This window comes from Lepidochelys kempii, chromosome 6, assembly GCF_965140265.1.
Source record: "Lepidochelys kempii isolate rLepKem1 chromosome 6, rLepKem1.hap2, whole genome shotgun sequence".
Classification (NCBI taxonomy): Eukaryota; Metazoa; Chordata; order Testudines; family Cheloniidae; genus Lepidochelys; species Lepidochelys kempii.
In genome coordinates this window covers 26,186,232-26,208,851 of record NC_133261.1, presented here as the reverse complement: position 1 = coordinate 26,208,851, position 22,620 = coordinate 26,186,232, and the positions used below count along the sequence as shown (strand labels likewise).

Below are 22,620 nucleotides of genomic sequence, written 5' to 3'. Positions count from 1 at the left end.
CTGACTGAAGTACCTGGAGACTCTTTGTGTGAGAATGTTACAGTTTCATGCCATTATCCATGTTCACAGCACAGACAACCCCCCCTGCAAATTAACTTCTGGATGCCTGAAGAAGCCACTCGTTAAAGCGCAATAACTCAGCCACAATTCAGCCATTTTTTGTATTTTCGCAATGGCCGAAAACACCAGACACACACTGTGGAGCAAGTGAAGGTAAAACTGTTGCCTTGAAAAGCTCTGATACTGGTTACTGAATTCTACAAGGGAACGGCAGCCAGAAATCTACTGCCTTTCTTTGTGAATATGTGGCATGCCATTATATATTCCTTCCTCTCTCCTTTCTTTCATCCCCAACCAAGACACATCACAAGGCACCAGTATCAGCCATGCTGGGCCCCATGCCAGGAGAATTAATGAAGTGGTGTAATAGCTCACATGGAGGCCCAGTGATTGGCGCCGTTCTTAAAATGCATCTGCAAGGCAGGGGATCACAGGGTTGCTGTGTTCTGTTTATTACAGGCATGTCTCTTCCGTTCCTTTGATTTCTTTATTAGTGCATTTTAAGGCAGCAACATGGGGTTTGCTCTGGGAGGCACTGAGGTTTGAATTCCAGCACTGCTGATGGAAGGGAGGTCTCCCTTCAAGACTAGGCCGGGCTGACAGTGCTATCCGCTAACAAGCGCTGGATCCTTGCTGAGTGGTTCCCTAGGAATTTGAAAAATCCTGGAAGGCAAGGTAAGATTGTTTGTTTGGGTGAGGAAAGAAAGGTTCCTTAGAAGTACATAGAGGTGTTGCAGTCACTGAGGTGAGAATTTCATTTCTTACCTGAGAACGTAAGTTTGAAAGCAGCAGTTAGCAATAACATGACGCCCCACAGTTATTCACCTTTCATCTATGTAGGTATGAGTTCAAATCCTGACTTGGGGTACAAGTGTAAAGGAACTGGTGGATCTCAATCAATTAATCAACAGGTATTTGTCCACATCACAAACATCACACAATTATTCACTCCTGGCATCCTTTGCCCAGGAGAGGTTCAGGACTGGAGAAACAAGGGTAGAATGAATCAGGATTGAAATGCAGTGGCAGCATTGTGTGTCGACCCAAGACTGGAACGGAAAAGGTGCTGAATGTCCAGATTGAGGTGCACAGACACAGTTGCGAGGGGGCTGCAAACTGGAATAGCTGGGGCTGCTGCACATCCAGGCTGGCATAGCTGTGAGGGAATGTTAGATTGGAAGATCAGGGACTATTACAGGTCAGGATTGATGTCAAGCTGTGTGGGACCCTCAACACTGCAACTGCACAAGTGCTGAAGGCGAGGAGTGAACAGAGCTGTGTGGGAGGAAGATCATGAACCAGATTCCACTATCCAAAGCTGGAAACACTGAGCTCATTGTGATGAGAACCAAATTCATACCAAAATACGAAACTTGTGTTGAGTTAAAGCCCCATATATGGACAATGCAGCTTGTAGCCCCTTCATGCTGTTGTTCAGTCTACCACTTGTTTGATGTGAACTCTCTTCAATTGGAAGTGGCAGCTCATAAGTGACCTTTCATTGGACGGCAAGTGGTCAGGAAAGCAATTCCCTAGTATTACCAGTAGGTGGTGCTAGTGTACAGCAGGTTCCACAAGTGGTGAGCTGGGGTAATCTACAGTTGAGTCACTACAAACACTACCATTTAGAGAAGCCTGAAAAATGGAGGATCTCATCCTTATGTGTTTCAGTGATTTAAGAAGAGTATTTAGGGAACCTGGTATTCAGTTTCTATTTTTAATAATTTTTAGTGTTTATTTTTGGCTGCTTTAGTGTCTTGGAACTTCCTAGAAAGGCTGTCATATTGAATGGTATGCATTTGATCAGCAATCGGCTGTTCCACTGACAATTAAACCAATGCAAAAGATTTTTAAAACCTTCTGCCTCATTTATTGTTTGTATCCTACATTCCCACCCTATGTGTAACCATGCAAAACCCAACTGCCTTCCACTCTGGTGCTGTTTGTGACCAAGCAGTCAAACTGTGGGGAGGATGAAGAAAAAGTGATGAGACTGGGATGTACAGCAGACAGTATGAGCAGGACACAAAATCCTTTACAAATCACTTTAATTTTTTTCTCCCCAGGTATTTTTTTTTAAATCCACTCTTGAAAAATGATCACTATTGTTTTATCAATTTTCAGTTCCCCAAGAATATGATATGGCCAGTGAAAGAAGAGACAGGCCAACATTTTCAGGAGTGATGTGGATTTTGGGTCCACCTCAGAGACACGTTAAAGGCAGGGCTTTGGAGCTGTGCTCCGGCTCCGCTCCAGCTCCAGGCAAAAACCTGCAGCTCCACTGCTCCGGAGCTGCTCCGCGGGCTCCACTCCAGAGCCCTGCTTAAAGGAGCCTGATTTTCAGAAAATATTGAGCACTCACCCTCTGAAAACCAGGCCCCTTTAATGCATTCCAAGTTGGGCCTCCAAAAATTGAGGCACTCTAAATCATTAGTCAGTTTTGAGAATATTGGTCTAGTTAACAAATCTTATATATAGCTTATGGATTTTCTACTATACTGAGGAAATTCGAGCTTGATGTAAGCGACCACAACTGAAATACTGCACAGCATATACATCTATAATCTCCCCCATACACACGCACGCACACACACTTGTGTGCACACACCCCACTCTGTCCTACAAATAAGTGTTAGCTCAAAGCTAGATGTGTCCGGCTAGGTCTCTACTTGGGAAGGGAGAGTGAGTGGCTGTTCCAAGAGGTCTCTGCCAATCTCTGATTTCTATTATACAGTCTGAGCCACTCACCCACAGCTGGTTTCTAACAAGCTGTCCCCGACCTGCAGTGATGCCATCCCAAAGTCTGCTATCCGGATGTTGTTCTTTTCATCCAGCAGTAGGTTTTCTGGTTTTAAATCCCTGTGGCTGTGGAGAAAGGATTGGAACATGGGTTAGAAAAATTCAGGGCAGCTCCCCAGGATCTGCTTATTTCACTTCACGCAAGTTCACTTTTCTCCTCTTGGGGCAGAAGAATACATAGCGTCTGAGATGCAGTCTTTGGGATGCGGCAACCATTAACCAACCATTACTGACCCTTTGAGGGCCTGAACCTGCATTGCCCTAAGATGTGCAGAACATCTTTCTGCTCCCGTTGAAAACAACAGAAATGCAGGATACTCAGTAGGAGTGGGATCTCAGATGGCATTTAAGGCTGGGATATCAGACACCAATCCATGAGGCAGGAAACAGCAATATCAACATGTTCTGTGAATGGCAGAAAATTCAGTGACTGATTTTCAGGAAAAGAAAGGCCACTGTATGTATTGCCTCCTCCACCCCTATAGAGGCTCATTTTAGTAGTTGCTTGCCTCGGCATGTGGCTGTGGGTAATTAGTTGGCATGTGGAAGTCCCTTGAGTCCAGAATTCCACAAAACACTGGCTCCCAACACTTTCGAAAGCCTCTTTCCCATCTAACATTGACTGCCTTCCTACTTAGAAATAGGGGATGGGCAAGGCAGTGGTGACCCTTGAACACTGGGTCATGATCCCCAGGTTGGGAACTCCTGCCATGGATAAAGGGTATAAATACCTGTCCCTCCTCTTCTCCTTTTCTCTCTTACCCATGCCAGAGGCAGTCATGGACCCATCACCTCCCTTTCATGTTAGCTAGCATAAGTACTTTTAAATAGCTCTTATATAGTGTAGTTCGTCAAAATTTGTGAGGTTTGTGTCTATATTGTCATGTTTTAAAACTGTTTTTGAGTCACCAAGATGGCAGATGCATCTTAACAACAACAACAACAACAACAAAAGGCAGCATTTATGAGGAGTTCCTGTTGCCCTTCCATGGTCTCTGCTTTGGGTGGTCAGAATGTGTGTCTTTTGGGTCTGGGTGAGAAAAGGTCCAAACCTGAGAACTTAACTCCTCTTGCAAATAAGGGGGACCCTTTCAATACCCAGTCAGAAAATAAACCAGTTGGAGCCTGTCAGGCAGGGGTGCTGGAACAAGTGAGGATGCTGAGAGCCATTGAACCAACTGTAAACCCTGTATATAATGGAAACCACTTCAAGTCAGGGGGTGCTGCAGCACGCCCCACACTCCTAGTTCCAGCACCTATGCTGTCAGGGGGTGAAATGAGTCAGCATGAGATAAAAACCAATCACGGTCAGCAAAGGTTACATGTTTTTTGACAAGAACTACAATCAGAAACCAAACAATAAAAACCCCAGCTGGAGGGTCAGCCCAGTCCTGTGACCCTTAGTGTGGAACTTAACCTTCTCAAAGACACTATCTTCCCTTTCCTCCCTGTATTAGACACTCAGATAGTCCTGCTCATGGGAACAAACACATGGGGAAGGGGAAGTTGAGCTCTTCCTGTTAACCCCTTGTTTAAAGGAACAGGGCAGTGCCCCTAGACCCTATTGCAGAAACATAAAGTTATAATGTTTTGGAAATTACCCCCTTTGTGTTCCTGACCAGGAGTCTAGGGGACATCAATTAGCAACAGCTCCCGAACAATTCAGTTCAGGTTTTATGTAAAAGTCAGTGCTTGTTGCTGCAGTAGGTCACTTTGGGAGCATTAGGCAGCTCTGCTCAGACCTCCAGCAAAGTGGGAAACATTCAGTAAAACTGCTAGTTCTTTATCTTAACATCAAGCCTTGAGCCCTCATTTTTAAAAGGGCCTAAAGGTTGACCTCCAGTTTTGTACACATAATTAACATGCTGCCATTTAGGTGCCTTACTGCAGGGGCAAATGGGTAATTAGATGCCTGAGTGGTAGCATTTATATCTGTAAATAATTGTATCTGATGAACTGGAGGGCACTCAGTAAATCAAGCCCTTTGTGTATTAATCAAAGTCTCCTGGTAACCTGGGACATATCCTTTGGTCTGACACCTTCAGCACACTCTAAAGCTCGTGAATGACCAGTGAAAGCCCAGAAAAGAACCTCTGAATGCTGCCATCACGGACAACAGTCCCTGACAGATACAAGCTGATCATACATGTGCCAGATCTGTACTGACCCTATATGGGGAGGTTCCTGCCCTAACAGTTCAGCATAATGAAGGACACAGAGTAGAAGAGGCCAGGGTCCTGTAGTGGGCTATGGAAGCTGGATAATAATGAGATGGCAGTGCATTATTGGATTACTGTTCTCTAACTGGGATCCAGGATCGATTTCATCTTGCAACTGAGTGCTGGGAAGGTTTCATCCAACGGGGGAGATGGATTAAAGGTTTCCTGTATCAGCATTAGGGTATGGTGATGAGTGATAACAGTGCTTTGCAAAGTAAGTGGTGTTGATATAATGAAAGGTAACTGGAAACCTCTCAAAGCTCCAGGCAGACTATGTGTCCTTCTGCCTTTTGCAATAGTTATCCTTGCATCAGTCTCAGAAACTGCTCTCACAAGACTGTTATTAAGGACTAGTTATATGTAGGGCTTGCAGAACTCCATTTTTCTTGTTTGGATAATTCTGACAGATAATATCAATGTTTATTTTTAAGCTTTTTTAGATTTTTATTTAAATTTTCACAGTTGTGGGAATTATGGGAATATCAGAAAATTATGTAATAACAGTAGATGTTGAGATTCAAAAAGTAAAAATTTTATGAACCATTAAAGCACAAATTGTCAATATCACATGTCAAAACATAGGAAGTAAGTATCCTTAAATCAACAGATCAGACCTTTTTTTTACTATTCATTCCCTAGTCCAGTGGTCCTAAACCTTTCCAGACTACTGTACCCCTTTCAGGAGTCTGATTTATCTTGTGTACCCCAAGTTACACCTCACTTAAAAACTACTTGCTTACAAAATCACACATAAAAATACAAAGTGTCACAGCACACTATTACTGAAAAATTGCTGACTTTCTCATTTTTTCCATATAATTATAAAATAAATCAATTGGAATATAAATATTGTACTTACATTTCAGTGTAAAGTATATAGATCAGTATAAACCAGTCATTGTCTGTATGAAATTTTAGTTTGTACTGACTTCACTTGTGTTTTTTATGTAGCCTGTTGTAAAACTTAGGCAAATATCTAGATGAGTTGATGTACTCCCAGGAAGACCTCTGTGTACCCCCAGGGGTACACATCCCCTTGGTTGAGAACCACTGGCATAGTCCATTTGTCACAAGCCTAATTCAAAAGTCTATATCGTTGGATTGTCACTCTAAGAAGTTCTCAAGCAGTATTTTTCTCACTTTGCTTACCTGCAAATTTCAGTTACCATTGATGAAAATATTTTTCTGTTGGTTTGCGTGTGTAAGGTGAAATTGATGTTTACTGACATTTACTGTTAAAAATCTAATCCTTCCAAGTCTAGTTATATGCACAGAGGTTGGGGATGCTCCTTTTGTTAAATTCAGTCTATTATATCGCTCATGAAGATGAAGGGCCAATAGCACTGGTAAGAATTAGGTTAGGGTCATTGTGTCCCCTAAATCCAAACTCTGTTATGCTTCCTAAATTCCAAACCCCTAGAACCTCTCCCTCATAACTATGTGTCATCGCTCTGGGTTTTGTCATAGCTAGGTCAATATATTTCATTCCTGACCTGCAATAAACTCTGCTATTCCAGTCCTCTCTCTTCCACTTCAGGGGAAGCTATGCAGAAAGGATATCAGTGTTTCACATGTCTGTTAGGTTTTACTATGTGAGTGGAATGATATATGAAAGAGCTCCATTTACTGTTTGGTCGGATATGAGCCACGTATGTCCAATGTATAGAACATGTGCTGCTTATATATACACTGTATATGCTTAAATGAATGATTGCAGTGCTGGTGAAAGACTTGCAGGCTGAAATTCTGTGTTAATCCTAGATTTTTATTTTTTTAGGGGAAACTATTTGCAAAAATGCTTTCAAATATTTTTCCTGTTTTTTTTAAAATTCAAATTTTAAATTACATTTAGAAATTTAATTTTAACCAGCTCTATAGTTAATCAAAAATGGGAAAAAATGAAGTGAACATTTCCCCAGTTTCTCTGCTTTATTCACGTTTTTAAATGTTGACATTCAGAATTTCATCAACATTTCAAAGTTCAAAAAAATCGGACCAGCTCTAGTTCATTCCCAGATGAGATGCACAATGGGTAGCATTCAGCCTTCTCCCACAACTCCCCACCAACACCCCTGAATCTGAACCGAAAGGATCTCTCTCTAAGGGGCGACATTAATCCGTTAGTTGTGCCTGTTCAGCCCTTGGCCTTCGGTGAAGATGCCAATGACGGACAAATGTGATGGTGATTTCTCTAGGAAGTGTATTGGTATCACCACATTACATTAGCCACTGGAGAGCTTCCATGTGGTTACAACTGTCGGTCCCAATGACTTAGGCCAGATATGAGCTGGTGACTTAAAAACGGAAGACTCAGGAGTGTTTCTTAAGCTCAGACTCATACCTATTATGAGTGGGCCCATGATAAACAGTGAAGGAAATTACAAGAAAATGACGTAGCAGAAGCAACTCATGCAAAAATTCTACCCTCTCCCCATGCCCCATATCTACCAGCTTTCCCATTTCTATCACTTTTCACAATGGGAAGGAAACACACAATGAACTCTGAAGTCAGACTCATCCCCAGCCCCCTGACAGTAAGATCTCTTCACCAAACCCTTGATAGCAGGGGAAGGTGAGGGGTGCCATTTCCTCTCCTGCCTTCCTCAGGTTAGAAGCAGTGGAAGGCTGGTGGGGTTATGGGAACGGTAGCATATTATCCACAACTTGGACGTTATTTTTTAAATGAGATCAAGCAGAAAAATTAGATGCCTCTGAAATAGCAAAAATAATAATAATGTGTCACTCATTTTCATTAGGGACATGCAGGGGGAAGGGGAAGAAAGAAAGCTACCATGTTCTGTCCCTTCCTACTCAGGCATGTGAGATCTACCAACTACGGTGGCTTTGCGGAATTTGCCTTGCAGTGGTAACCAATGCATTGCAATGGAGAATTCAGTCCCCTCTGCTGCAGCTGCCCTGATAAAGCCATAGCGGGATGGTCCACACCACAGCTGGCACTTCGGAAGCCATTGGCTGGGACTTCTGGATATGGGGTAGCACGAGTGAGTGTGAAAGGGGACCCCGACTGGCAACAAGATTGTCTCAAACAATCGCTTTTCCCCAGACGCCAGGCAAAATAACATCAAGGGAAATTATTGACCCTGATTCTCTCCTGTGCCAAAATACACTCGGAAGTGGAGAGAGGGAGGCACTGTCAGGGAGCCATGCATTCACATGCCCCAGCCCTGGCCCTGACCTAAGTCAGTTGAGAATTATAGTTGGGGAGCTTTGCTCCCCTCTGTTCGTTCCTCATCCAGTTACATTCTTTCCTTCCCCCAATATGCCCCTAAGTCAGAGTAGGGGTGGTTGGCATAGGGGCTGGCTCTACCACCCTTATACGAGTTATTAGGGTTGTTTAGTAGAAGCCCCACTCAGGGATGAGGGTCCTACTGTGCTGAGCACTGTACACACATATAACAAACAGACAAGCCCTGCCCCAAGTGAGAACTCCCCTCTACCAGGGACAATTCTCAGCTATCCATATGATGTCCCTTTTATACTCCTCCGGCAGTGTTAAGGGGATAGAACGGAGGCTGAGAATCTGGACCACAATGGCAGGACTGGGACTGTTGCCACTGGAGATGGGACACCTACTCTGCATTTGCATTCCCCATCCTTGCTATCATCATCAGCTCCTCTAAATGCCCAGGTTAGAAATGAGAGGACATGTGGAACAGGGGGAGTCTGTTATAATTTGCCAAAGAACCCAGCAGCCTGGATGGCCTAACACATTAATATTCAGCAAGAACTCTCTTGTGCCAAAATGAAACAAAACCCCACCACATGTGATAATTACTTGGCGTTTAATGGAACATTGCCGAATAAATGAACTTAATTTGGTCCCCTTCCAGCTCATCTCTCTGACTCCATGTCTTACATGACCTGCTTCACCTCTTCGCTCTGCAGGTGAACTGAGGACTCGTTACCCTTTCATTGTTCCAGAGGTTGAAATGCCCTAGGGCATTTCTCCACATTGGCTGGAAAGAAGGATTAAAGAAAGCCGCCTCTTTGGTGAACAAGCAGGGAAAATTCCCCCCACAGAGTGCTGCATAGGCAGAGAAGGAAAATGAAAGAGAGAGCTGCAGCACGGCATGACAGAAAGCTTGATATAGTCCCATCCAGGATGGCAATATGATGTCCTGAGCCCCTCAGCCAAGACAGTGGAGCAAGCAGCCAGCTGCTAGAGCTTGAACAAGGCAAGACTTTTGGAAGGAGGGAACATGGATGTGAAAAAGAGAGAGAGAGTCACTAACCAAGCGATCACAGGGAGAGTACACAGTGTCTGACAGTTTGCAAGGTGCTGCTGTAATACACACACACACACACACACACACACGCACAAAGACACATGGTACAAAAAGGGTGCTAAAAAAAATCCTGCAGAGTGAAAGAGGGATGGTGTGAGTGTCCCTGAATTCCAAGAGGGCTCTTGGGGAACCAATGCACAATTCTAGTGGATAGAGAATAGCAGAAGGATCTGCATTTGCATACATGCTTCATAGCTCCCCAAGCACTGACCGTTCGCACTTGCCCCCCAGTTACTGGCCACGCTCACTGATGCTCTCCAGGAGGATATCAATCCCTCCCTCACTCCGTTTGTGAGGTATCTGCTTTCTTACTCTCTGAAAACTAACTCATCTGTACTGCAGGCAGCCATAGCATATGGGTGACACTGGGTTTAATTTATCCCTCTTACTGTCACCGAGGGCAGACAGCAAATCCTGGAGGTAAAGACAGATCTGGAATATTGGGCCCAGTGGAGCTATGCCAGTTTACACTAGCTGATGAACTGGCCCATTATTGTAGAGTGATTTTGGAGCTGAAACATTCATATTGGTTTCTATGACAACCCTGTTTAGTTCCCAGATTTCTAACCCAAGATACCCTTTAATTGGAGAAATTGCAGGTCATTTCTAATACACAAAATCTTAGCCTCTTTGCAAATGCTTTTCCCACTGACCCCAAACACCCAATGAAGTTAGACCACAGAAGAACTGTCCAACAATATGGCTTTAAAAAGGGTCGAGTATGCTGCTGAGGCGATATGAATAATGTATTAAATACTAATTAATAATAATGAGAAACACCATTTTTTATTTACGTGAGCACCAAAAACCTTTTCATCTCATTTTCCATTGCTCTTGGAAATGTAATAATGACTCAACAGCTATTGTAAATTGGAGATTTGTATGTGTATGTTTCTCTACACAGAAAAATCTTTGGTTTATGTTAATTAAGCTTGCTCTGTTCTACTTTACTAACATTTTCAAGCTTTGTAAAATTAGTCGATACAGTAAAGGTCACAAATAAAAGGATAACTTTTTAATATATATTCATAGGTTTTAAGGCCAGAATCGACCATTAAACCATCTAGTCTGACCTCACCCAGTTATGCCTGTAATAAGTAGATGTGCATGTCCTTCTTGCATTCAGGGCAGATTTTTCAAGAAGGAAACATGTTAAAAGTTGTTCTCTTTTCTTCAAAGAAGTAAAAGAAAGCATCTCTTCGAAGTCATAAGTATGCCTACATTTAACATGTCTCCTCCTTGTATTTATGCTGGACTGCAGTGAGGCAGATGACCCACCAGCCCAGGCAAGGGTAAGGGAGCAATCGGCACCAACCTGCCGCACCTCTGTGGTATGTCAGGCCCGGATGTGAGCCCTTAAAAGGGAGAACTCAGTGCAGTAGTGGGGCCATGCTGAAGCAAGCAAAGTAAGGGCTCAGAGTTCCCAGACTGGGGGCCCTGTGTCGCAGTAACTGACCTATGGCTTGTGAATGCCACCTACCCAAGTCCTCTGAGGAAGAGGACTACCAGGCTGGTTTTCTTTGCTGAAATCCCCCCTCTCCACCCTATGATTAAGCCCTAACCTTTTCTCACACTGAGGAGTGGGAACTAAGACTGTCTGCGAGGCCTGAGAGACTGCTGCCCTCTCCCTTGCACAAGAAAGTGGGTCGGGGAATTATTTTCCATTTGTGTGGGCTGCTTTATATCCCCCTAAAGGGGGTGGACTCACTAAAAGGCACAGATGATGGGTTGTACCCCATATCTCAGAACCAGACCACAGGGTTGTGGCTGCCAAAAGAATGACATAGGAGGTAAGCGAGGTGCCTGCTCTCACTCCAAGGTGGCAACTTTGAGGCGGTAACCTTCAACACGGAGTTAAGATTACATAGTAGTTTTTAAAGCCTTGTGTGCAGGGCCGGATTTCCAATTAGGCACAGTAGACACATGCTTAGCAGCGCCTAAAAGTTAAAAGTGGTTAAAAGTTAAAAAGTTAATACATACAGCTCTCCTGTAAGCGGCTGGGCTCCTGGCATGGGTTGGTGGCTGCCCAGTGTGTGGGGCTGGAGCAGGGTGAGCATCTGAGTCAGCCCACCTGGGTGTGCTGTGAGCCACAGCCGGGCAGGGAGGCTGCTGAAGGTGCTGGGAGCGTGCCAGCCCCTTCCTAATCTCGGCTGTCTCGCTACCTCCGCCCTGTGCTGGGGTGGGGCATGGCCAGCGCCCCATTCACTTGCACGGGCAGAGATGGAGCTGCTGCGCCAGGCTGCAGGAGGGACAGAAGACACCTGGGGACTGCTCGCTCTGGGGAGAGGTACAATCCCCCCTTGCGCCTTGCCTGGGGCAGGTGGGCTGTGCCTTGGCTCGGGATGGGAGCGCCCTGCATGGTGGAGGGTCTGGTGCCTTCCCAGGGAGGCTGTGTTATATTTCTTTCCATTTAATTTTTTATGAAAAACACGAAGGTCAGCTGTAGGCAGGGGGGAGCTGAAGATGCTATGCCTAGGGGCATGTAAGGTGTAAATCCAGCCTTGCTTTTGTGTTGACAAAGAGTTGTACAAGGAAGGCAGTAATAGGTAACAGCTGATCCATTTTATATTGCTGTCACTCAAGAAACGGAAGTGTGGTTGTTGACCTTAACTGTGTCTTTGTAGCTTTTCAGTCTGTGAGGAAAATGGTATTGAAGTAGAACAGAGAAACCTTAACTAACACTAAACAAAGGTTTTTTCTGTGTGAATTTCCCTAGTTTGTAAAGAAACTGTGCAAACTGGAGCTGCAATATGAAATGCAATTAATATAGGGCCTTACAAAGAATCATGATAATGTCATGAACACAAAGGCTGCAGTGTGAGTTCGATGATGGAGAAATGTCGATATTAGATTACAAGTGGACACAGCAACTGAGCAAATCTGTTATCAGGGTGTAAAACACATAGGACACTACCAAGCAAAGAACATCATTATTAGTTGACGTGGTGTTTTCAACTTGCCACTGCTGAAGTCAATGTCAACATTTAAGTAAATAAGATTGCTGGAATTTGACAGATTTGCTGGCATGTACACACATAGGTTGCTGCTGAGTAAAATACTGGCATCATATGGTTAATGCAGCACTTGGTGAATCTGCCGCCATGGACAGACAGATTGCTGCTGAGCAAACAATGTTGCCACATCATTCACACTACACTTTCAAATTGGCACAGCTCAAATCAATTATGAAACAAAATAATTTTTTCTGAGACATTCCAACATGGAAAAAATATAAATGTGGTATTTGTGTAAAGGGCAGCTATCCACATCCAAAGTTTAGTGTAGAATCTCCCTTTGCAAAAGGGTTCTGTAAAAGAGTGAGGCATTAGGGACTCAATTTAAAAATCCATCTGTTTTTATTTCCAAAATATATTTAAATATGTGACTCCTCTACAAGTCACAAAGTGCACAGAAAATTAAAAGCCTCCCTACAGTCTATTTTGTATGTGTGCAGCAGATATTCCCATTCTTTCGCCCATTAAGCACAATTCTCTGATGCAACATGAACAATGGTTTACCTACCAAATTACTATATATAGATGCATGCACACTATACCATAGTATATTCTCTTTTCATGTGTGTGTGTGTGTGTACGCGTGTATATAGAGTGAAAGCATATATACAATGCTCCACAGAGTGGTGCGGCATAAACGTTTTATCAGCATGAGTGTTAGAGATGTCTCCTTCCTTCACGAGCTCTGAGTAAGGCTGTGATTCTTTCACAGAGGTTGCGGAAGTCACGGATTCCGCGACCTCCAGGACTTCTGCAGCAGCTGGTGCAGCTGATTTCAGGGCTGCCCGAGCCACTGGCCCTATGGCCAACCACACTGGCCACTCGTGGAGTGACCTGAAGGCAGCCGCACTGGCCGCTGTTTGGGAAGCCCCAGGCAGCTGGTTCTAGGGACCGTGCGAGCAGCGGCTGGTGCGGCTGGTCCCGGGAACCGCCCGGGAACTGGAGCAGCGGCCCCCGGGGTGCCCGGATGCTGTCCGGAGAGCGGTCCCTGGGAGCAGCGGCTGGGGGGAAGACAACCCCCAGCACTGGAGCAGGCCCCCCCTCCACCAGGGCCCCCTGGAGCAGCAGGATCCCAAAAGTAGAGATTTAGTCAGGGGTATTTTTGGTAAAAGTCATGGACATGTCATGGACCATGAATTTTTATTTATTGCCCATGACCTGTCCATGACTTTTACCAAAAATACTTGTGACTAAATCTTAGCTTTAGTTATGAGTGAGTTGTGCAAGTTACCCCAAATAAGTGCCAATAAAACACAATCGCGTATTCTGTCTATGCTATGTATTTTACAGAAAAAACAATATTTTAGAAATTATTTATAGAATCTTCCTACACTGGTACCATTTTTCATATTCTTCCACCTGTAAGAAGAGCTGTAAATCATAATGTCACAATGTCAGAATCTGATATCTTGCAACTACTGGAGGCTAGCATCAAGAGCTGTATATCCCAGTGGAAAGCTGTCAATTTCCCTTTTCCCAGTGGTACAGCACCGGCATTGTACTCCTGAAGGGCAGTGAGATGTGCAACTTTAAACTGGTCACTGTGCAATACTAAATATTCACAACGGACCTCAGGCCAGTGTAATTTGGGGGACAATTCTGCGTTTCAGGAAAAGAGGGAGAAATTTGTTTTCGGTTGATTGAAAATATGAACCAAGATAACTGAAGCTCAGAGATTTGGGATGTTTAGACTAAGATGGATGAGTGGGCAGAGTGTAGGTGAAGCAGTCACAAGATGTGTGACCAATGAAATTGAAAACAGGGCTATCGCTTCCACATACAGGGCTGTATTGTGGCATTCTGTCACAAGCCCAACGTGAGGGGCAGTGTGGAGTGGCACCAGAGAGACCGTGCCCTTGGCAACGCTAGCAAGCACAGTGTTCCTATGCATGGGGTGTGCACATTTTGTGCTAGCCATTAGGCTGGCCCAGAAAGTGTGCCAGCCCTACTCCATGGATTGGTGCAGAGGAGGGGCAGGGGTCTGGTCCTGCCCCTCTCTCCACCTCTGCTGTAGCGCTTTAGTGAAGATGCTACTACAAGAGCTTCTCCCATCAGCGTAGTTAATCCACCTCACCGAGAGGTGGTAGCTACGTAGATGGGAGAAGCTGTCCTGTCGGCATAGCACTGTCCACACCGGGGGTTAGAGCGGTATGACTATGTCACTCAGGGGTGTGGATAAGTTTGTAGTGTAGATGAGGCCATAGTCATCTCTGCTTCTTGATGTCACCCCTGATTTCTCACAAACCTTCCCTCCCCATTAATAAAAGTATACTGCGGTATTCTGTAAACCGTTCCTGCTCACAGTGCTCTCACAAGAGCTTTTGGTGCAATTGCTGTGAATCCTGAAGTATTACTTTTATAATGACCCTTTCCCCACCCTACTAGTGGGAAGGATACAAAGCAAAGTAAAACAAAGCTCCTATTCATTGCCTTAGCTCCCAACCCCCCCACGCTCCCCGTGTCACATACTTTAGCATGAGCCCCCTCTGCATATACCAGCAGACAGCCTCAGGCGATGAAAGAAGAGGCTCTAGTAATTGCCATTTATCAATATTCATACAGATCCTCAAACCCTCCTTGTGCCCTCCTGGAAAAAAAAAGCCAAACCAAAATAAAAATAAAATGAAATAATAATCCTGCTGCTCACTACCAGAGGGAATTTCCTCTCAATGTCACCACTGCGCTGTGCAGTAATTGGCATTATCAGTTATCTCTGAAGCTTAATAAGGTTTGCCATGGGCCCTTTTCCGTAATCATATTTTTATTTGTCAGCTCACAAGATACAGACACCAGATAGGAGCCTGACCAAAAGAAAAATCCAACACACACAAAAAACACAACTCAGACCAATCACAACATTGGTTGGTGATGTCACATACAGCCAATCAGGAATCTTTTAGCTGTTCTCTCCTATTTCCTTCCAGATTCCGTTCTCTCTGCAATCTTTGCTTTTTCTAAATAGAAGGGTTCTCCTCCAGGGGAAATCTAAGACTGGAGTAGCTGTGAACTCCCCCACGGTCAGAGCTCCTGTATCATTTCCTACAGTGACTGCGGCTGGGCCTGGAGTAGCTGAGAGGTCCCACACAGGCAGTGGCCAAGGTGTTCAAAAGCAACTACTGATTTTAGGGGTCCTACTTGAGGCCCCTTACAGGACCCTGGTTTTCAGAGCGGTGGCTCAGCACCTGCTGAACACAAGCTCCCTTTGAAGTGTTTCAACATGGGCATCAAGGTGGGCAGCCAATGTCATTAGTCACTTTTGAAAAATGTGGTCCGTGCTGCTATGACATTTCACTGACTCCTGAGGCTAGGGTAGCCGTGAGCTCCCACACACCATTGGTCCTATGCCATTTCCTGCACTCCTGAGCGGGGCTATAACTAGGGTCGCTGTGAATTCTCCCACAGCCAACCCTACTACAAAATCCTGTACAGTGACTGTGACTGGGAGACGCTCCAAGCTCCCGCTACACTCCCATTAAAAGAAATAAATGGAACAGGAAACTCATACTGATTTAAAATAACATTAAACCAAACACAAGCAAAATTACAAATCCATTTTCTTCCTTGCTGGGGCTGCTTCCTTGAAAACCCTTCATCAGACAAAGGCAATTTCTGCCCGTGGTTGAAGGCACAGCTCCCCCTTCCCCCCGCCCCCGATCAATGGCCACTGTGGGGAAACCCTTTCAGATTCTCTCATACAGGAATCCTGAGCCATTAATAAATTCAAAGCAGTGAAAGAAGAACTTACCAGGATGCTGAAGAAACTGTAAACCTTAAGAATTTCTCTGTGCTTGGTTGCTCCCTCCTGGGGATGGTGGAAGAAGAGGTGGCATGATGCTGGGTGGGGGGCACAGAGCTATCAATCTATTCTGCTAGCATGCTAGAGGCACTCCAGTCATTAGCCAAAGGAGAAGCCTTCATTACTCAGTGTGGTCATAACTGGATAACCTGGCTGATGAGATGATTTATCATCTCGCTGCCCTGCGACAGGGCAAGGTCAAGCTTCGTTGCTTAGGAAAGCACATTAAATTATTATATATTTACAAACCTGATTTTTAAAAAACCTTTGGTGGTGACTGCTCAGACTCTCACATCTTAGGAGCTGCACGGTTCTCACAGTGACCTGATTCACTGTTCTTTGACTCCGCACTGACAGTGGTAGAGTAGGGGTTGAGGAGGAGATCATGGAAACAGACTCACTTCTTAACAGGAAGGATATTGCCTTAATGCCCAAATGTGTTGAAGACGGTAGCTGGGGATCCTTAAAAGAGGCACTCACTATTCCTTGAAAATTCGCTAGAGACCCTTAATTCTCCAGAATTACTTACTCTTTCTACGGCCTCAGCCCCACCCTCAGCCCTGTTCATTAAAGGCAGACACCAGAAGGCATCTGTCCATCTATCTACCTGTGCCACACTTGTCACAGTAGTACCTAATTGCCAGTAGATACATATACATTCCCACAAGAGTCATGCGAATACCACAAACATCTGTATAAAGAAAAGGAGGACTTGTGGCACCTTAGAGACTAACAAATTTATTTGAGTATAAGCTTTCGTGAGCTACAGCATTTGAATTATTAAATGAATTACCATCAGTTGTGTTTGCACCTTTTTTGTGTGTGCTTCCTGTGAATATTCGAGTGAATGAATTTACCAGCAGCAATATATGTGGAGACCGTCAATTATAAGAGAATAACGGAGAATATTTGCAGAACATGAATTCTGAATTTGTAAATGAGACTGTTGACACGTAAAATCTGATTCTGGGCAGACTCAGGAAAACATCCCTATTCAGGAATGGTGCTTAGGAAGTTAATGCTTAAATGCTTTCCTGAGTCAGGGCCTCTAAGAGATATGCTCTGCTAGTCATGAACAAAAACAACCTATGTGTCCAATCAAACCTAACTAGAACCACACTATCCAGTTTCCAAAACAAACTGCTCCTGAACAATCTATCGTGAATTATTCTCAGAAATATATTGAGAAAATCATGATTCTCCCACAAATGATTTGCAAGGAGAAAAAGATGTGGCATTCACAGAACAAATTATTTGTTAAGAATTATTTGCCATCAGAGAAAACTTTCTGGGTCTGATGATCCAAAGTCCATTGAAGTCAATTGGGGGGAAGGAGGATGTCTCACCATTAATTTCAATGGGTTTTGGATTGGCCCCTCATGTTATTATTGTTCATTCTCAGCTCACCCCATGCTCTGTTGACTATCACAAACCCGTCCATGCTGACTGCGTACTGTCCTCAGAACTTCGAAATCCACAAATGTGGTCAGCTCAACCTCTGAACTGCTCCCCACCCTACCCCATTCTTCTTAATATTACCCTACAGCTCCTTCTTGCCCCTTGAGAAAGGCTTAGATCCCCTCTTCCATCCATTACTAACACATTCCCTTAGAAATTTCCAGTTATTTACACAATGAGGGGAGCAGATCAGACACTTAGGTGGCCATTTTCGCTATGGGCGTATTAGGGCTGTTGATTAATCACAGTTAACTCACATGATTAACTAAAAAAAATACTTGCAATTAAAAAAAATTAATTGCACTGTTAAACAATAGAATACCAATTTAAATGTATTAAATATTTTTGGATGTTTTTCTACATTTTCAAATGTATTGATTTCTATTACAACACAGAATACGAAGTGTAAAGTGCTCACTTTATATTATTATTTTTAGTACAAATATTTGCACTGTAAGAATGATAAACAAAAGAAATAGTATTTTTCAATTCACCTTGTGCAAGTACTGTAGTACAATCTCTTTATCGTGAAAATGTAACTTACAAATGTAGATTTTTTTTGTTACATAAGTGCACTCAAAAACAGACGAATGTAAAATTTAGACCCTACAAGTCCACTCAGTCCTACTGCTTGTTCAGCCAATCACTAAGACAAACAAGTTTGTTTACATTTGTGGGAGATACTTCTGCCTGCTTCTTATTTACAATGTCACCTGAAAGCGAGAACCAGGGCCAGCTCTAGGCTTTTTGCCTCCCCAAGCTCCAAGCTGGCGTTGCAAGGTATTTACGTGCCAGATATGCTGAACATTCGTATGCCCCTTCATGATTCGGCCACCATTTCAAAGGACACGCTTCCATGCTGAAGATGCTCGTTAAAAAAAGAATGTGTTAATTAAATTTGTGACTGAACTGCTTGGGGGAGAATTGTATGTCTCCTGTTCTGTTTTACCAGCATTCTGACAAATATTTCATGTTATAGCAGTCTTGGATGATTAACCAGCACATGTTGTTCGTTTTAAGAATACTTTCACTGCAGATTTGACAAAATGCAAAGAAGGTACCAATGTAAGATTTCTAAAAATAGCTACAGCACTTGACCCAAGGTTTAAGAATCTGAAATGCCTCCCAAAATCTGAGAGGGACGAGGTGTGGAGCATGCTTTCAGAAGTCTTAAAAGAGCAACACTCAGATGTGGAAACTACAAAACCCGAACTACCAAAAATGAAAATCAACCTTCTGCTGGTGCCATTTGACTCAGATGATGAAAATGAACATGCGTTGTCTGCTCTGCTTTGGATCATTATCGAGCAGAACCTGTCATCAGAATGGACGCATGTCCTCTGGAATGGTGGTTGAAGCAGGAAGGGACATATGAATCTTTAGGACATCTGGCATGTAAATACCTTGTGATGCCGGCTACAACAGTGCCATGCGAATGCCTGTTCTCACGTTTAGGTGACATTGTAAACAAGAAGTGGACAGCATTATCTCCTGCAAATTGTAACCAAACTTGTTTGTCTGAGCAATTGGCTGAAGTAGGACTGAGTGGACTTGTAGGCTCTAAAGTTTTACATTGTTTTATTTTTGAATGCAGTAATTTTTTTGTACATACTTCAACATTTGTAAGTTCAACTTTCATGATAAACAGATTGCACTAAAGTACTTGTATTAGGTGAATTGAAAAATACTATTTTTTTTTATAGTGCAAATATTTGGAATAAAAAATAAAGTGAGCATTGTACACTTTATATTCTGTGTTGTAATTGAAATCAATATATTTGAAAATGTAGAAAACATGCAAAAAATTTAAATAATGGTATTCTATTATTGTTTAACAGCAAGATTAATCGTGATTAATTTTTTAATCGCTTGACCCTAGGGTGTATGCATGGGGCATTCTGAGGACAGTAGTTAGTCAAACCTGAGGAATATGGATAATCATTGCAGAATTACTGAGAAATAACTATACAGTCGTTATGCAAATCCCTGAGCTCTCATTGTCTAACAATGGCCCTCAGCCTATCAGAATGGAGGAATTTGCATGCTGTATGTAGTTATTAAGACACAACTGTGCAGTCATTATGTAAATCACAGCACCTTAGCCAATCAGAATGCATGGAATTGTATTACTGAGAAATAAGCGTGCAGTTACAGGTCAGTAACTGTATAGAAACCCTGTGATTTGATTGGCTGCAACAACTCAATTTCAGTATAATTTAAATTACCCGAACTTGTTAAAGCTGAAGTGGAAACTGGTTCAATTTAAAATGCCATCTGCAAGTTAGAGGTTAAATCACACTCAATGGTTAAATCATTCAACTGAGTTAATATGTAACAATAACAGACTGATAAAGAAAATTACTCCCTACTGGAAAGGAAATTAAAGGCAACAGTGACTCAAATGCCCAGAAGGGGCCCAGGCAGGGCTGCCAACTGCCAGCACATTTCCCTATAAGCCAAGGTGGCCATAAAATGACGTTGTTGTATTGATAATTGTCCCAAGTTTCTTCAGGGACCAGTCTTGATAAGGCACATATTATTCTCGGTTATTGGCAAGTGCCCCCAAGACTCATGGAAATGAAGCACTGGTCCCCCAGGAATTTGATTTTCTTGGTCAAAGCACTCACTATAAATGAAGGTGACAGCAGCTGCCCCCTCCCATTATGCTCACCATGGAACAGCAGGCTCACTTTCCAATGGAAATCAGAAATGAGCCTTTCTACATATATTATAAACAGATCCAAAGAAAAATCATGGACAATCTACATGTGATTGATGCGTGTTCACAGAGATAACCAAGAAGTAGCAGCAGCAGCAGCGTTTATGTAGCACTTTTGGACCCCAATAGCAAACAGACGTATAAGGAGCCCCGGCCCCAATGACTGTTTTGTTATGAGTTTCCAGGCCGTGGTCACCACCCATTATAAACCTGCTGTACTCACCATATTGAATGACTATGGCAGAAGTCTAAAGCAGAGATGATTTGTCGGAAGAACTTCCTGGCTTCTTTTGGCGTTAATCTTCCCTTTTTTACGAGATAGTCGAAGAGTTCCCCACCTGACACATGTTCTAGCACCAAATACCTAGAAAAAAATAAGACAGGCCTTTGTTAGCACATGATCACACAGCTCTCTCTGTCTTTCTCTCTCTCTCTCTCTCTCTAGGAATTAAACTTGTGTGAAATACTGTGAAACGAGAGAATTGGAAAATTAGCAGCTGTGAACATTTTTAACAGGGTTGGAGTCAAGCACTGCTTGGACTCCAGGCATTTCAGTGATTCCAAACAATGGAACAAATTCAGTTTTCACCATCCCCAGTACAGGGATGATATCTGAAAAGCAATACTTCCTCCAAAGATTGAGACGGATAGCGGGCAGCAAATTATATGTGAGCTTCCAGCGTAATTTGGCAGCTGCAAAAGCTAATGTACAGTTAGGCTGCATATGCAGAGACATCAGGTCATTAACCAAGGTGGATGGTGATGGTTCCTTTTTTGAAATAGCTTTGGAGGAACTACACTCACGCAACTGTGCTCAGTTCTGGGCACCTCAGTACCAGACAATGTAAACAAACAAGAGGGAATTTGGAGAGCTGTTGAAAATAAACAGGCTGATTTATGAGAAAAGATAAACTACGTATGTATAGCATGGGCACCCAGGGAAGGGCTCATTTCTGCAACCCTTACTCATGCTGGATAGGTCTGCTTCACTTGACTAGTCCCATTGACTTCAAGGGGACTACTCTTGCATGTAAGTGTTACATAGAATGAGTAAGGGCTGAAGAATTAGGTCCCAAGAGGGGGATAGGAAAACTGCATGTTATCATTGGCATTCAAGTACTCCAAAAATGTACCAGGCAAAGAAAGGAGAGGAATTATCTAGGGCAGCCCAAAGGGTTATTATGATTAGGGGTAATGAGATGCCACCAATCAAAAGAAAACTTAAGCTAAATATCTGGGAATGTTTCCTAAGAGTGGAGCTCTAGGAGACCATGGAATCGTTTCCCTCGATAAATAATGGCAGCCCCATCAACTGAGTAATTTAAAACTGGACTAGATACAACACCGGAGAGCACAGAGTAGGTAACAGACCTGCCTTGGCAGGAGGATTGTCCCGAACAGGGTTTCTCAACCTTTTTGATACCAGGCACCAGCTTGCTGCCTGCCTAAACTGTCAGGGAGGTCTCAGGGGCTGGCACCTGGACCGATCACTGAGAAACTGAGAAACACTGAGAAACACTGGTCTAGAGAAACAATGAGGCCTTTCCCATCTCTCCTGTGATTCTGTGCTACTGTACAGTGCTGCCGCCTTCTGTGTACACACAGTACATTAGATATAGGGAAAGTAAATGATGCCAAGATACTGTGTAAAGCTTTTATTGGTATGAGTCTGAGATGACCAAAATTACTATGCAGGCCCTCCCAGACTAGTGACACAAAGAAGTTATTTAATAAAGGACCTTTTGTTCTCTGAATAGATTACTTTGCAGATCTCCCTTTAGGGGCAGACCCGCAGAGGTGGCTTTTATGCCCTTGGCTTCAGAATACTGTAACAGGGGAGCAAGCCCACACTCCCTCAAGGGTAACTGCTTTGAAATGTGTTCCTTTGCCGCATGGAAGGGCATGCGATCTGACAGCAGATATCTGCAGGGGCAGTGAGATGAAGGTAAACAGGACCAGTAAACATCACCATCTTTTGTTGATACCACAAATTTCACAGGAAAACTGTTAAAATAGTACATTTGAGAGAGCTTTTACAATTTTTTAGGGAGTTATTGTTGTATTCCTTTGTGCATAAGGCAAGTCAGTGTTAGTTCCAGTACCCTTAGTCCAACCAAATAGGTCTTGGAAGGAGAGGAAAAGAACAAAATTACTTCAAGACTGAATACTGTCCTTTCAGTGCCTCAGAATGGTATGATTTGGGAGGGAAACTCCAAATTTGGGGGGAAAAAGAAAAATATTCTTGTGC

At 43.4% G+C, this 22,620-nt stretch overlaps 1 protein-coding gene across 11 annotated transcripts in view; it reads right to left on the bottom strand.

Moving 5' to 3' along the window:
* BRSK2 (BR serine/threonine kinase 2) overlaps positions 1 to 22,620 on the bottom strand; it is a 485,481-nt gene that overhangs the window by 149,316 nt on the left and 313,545 nt on the right. For all 11 annotated transcript variants that reach the window (XM_073347213.1, XM_073347209.1, XM_073347212.1 and 8 more), the window contains exons 4-5: positions 20,596 to 20,736; positions 2,809 to 2,925 (exon numbers count right to left, since the gene is read on the bottom strand). In XM_073347213.1, coding sequence (XP_073203314.1) covers positions 2,809 to 2,925; positions 20,596 to 20,736 — 258 coding nt within the window. The remainder of the gene's footprint in view (positions 1 to 2,808; positions 2,926 to 20,595; positions 20,737 to 22,620) is intronic.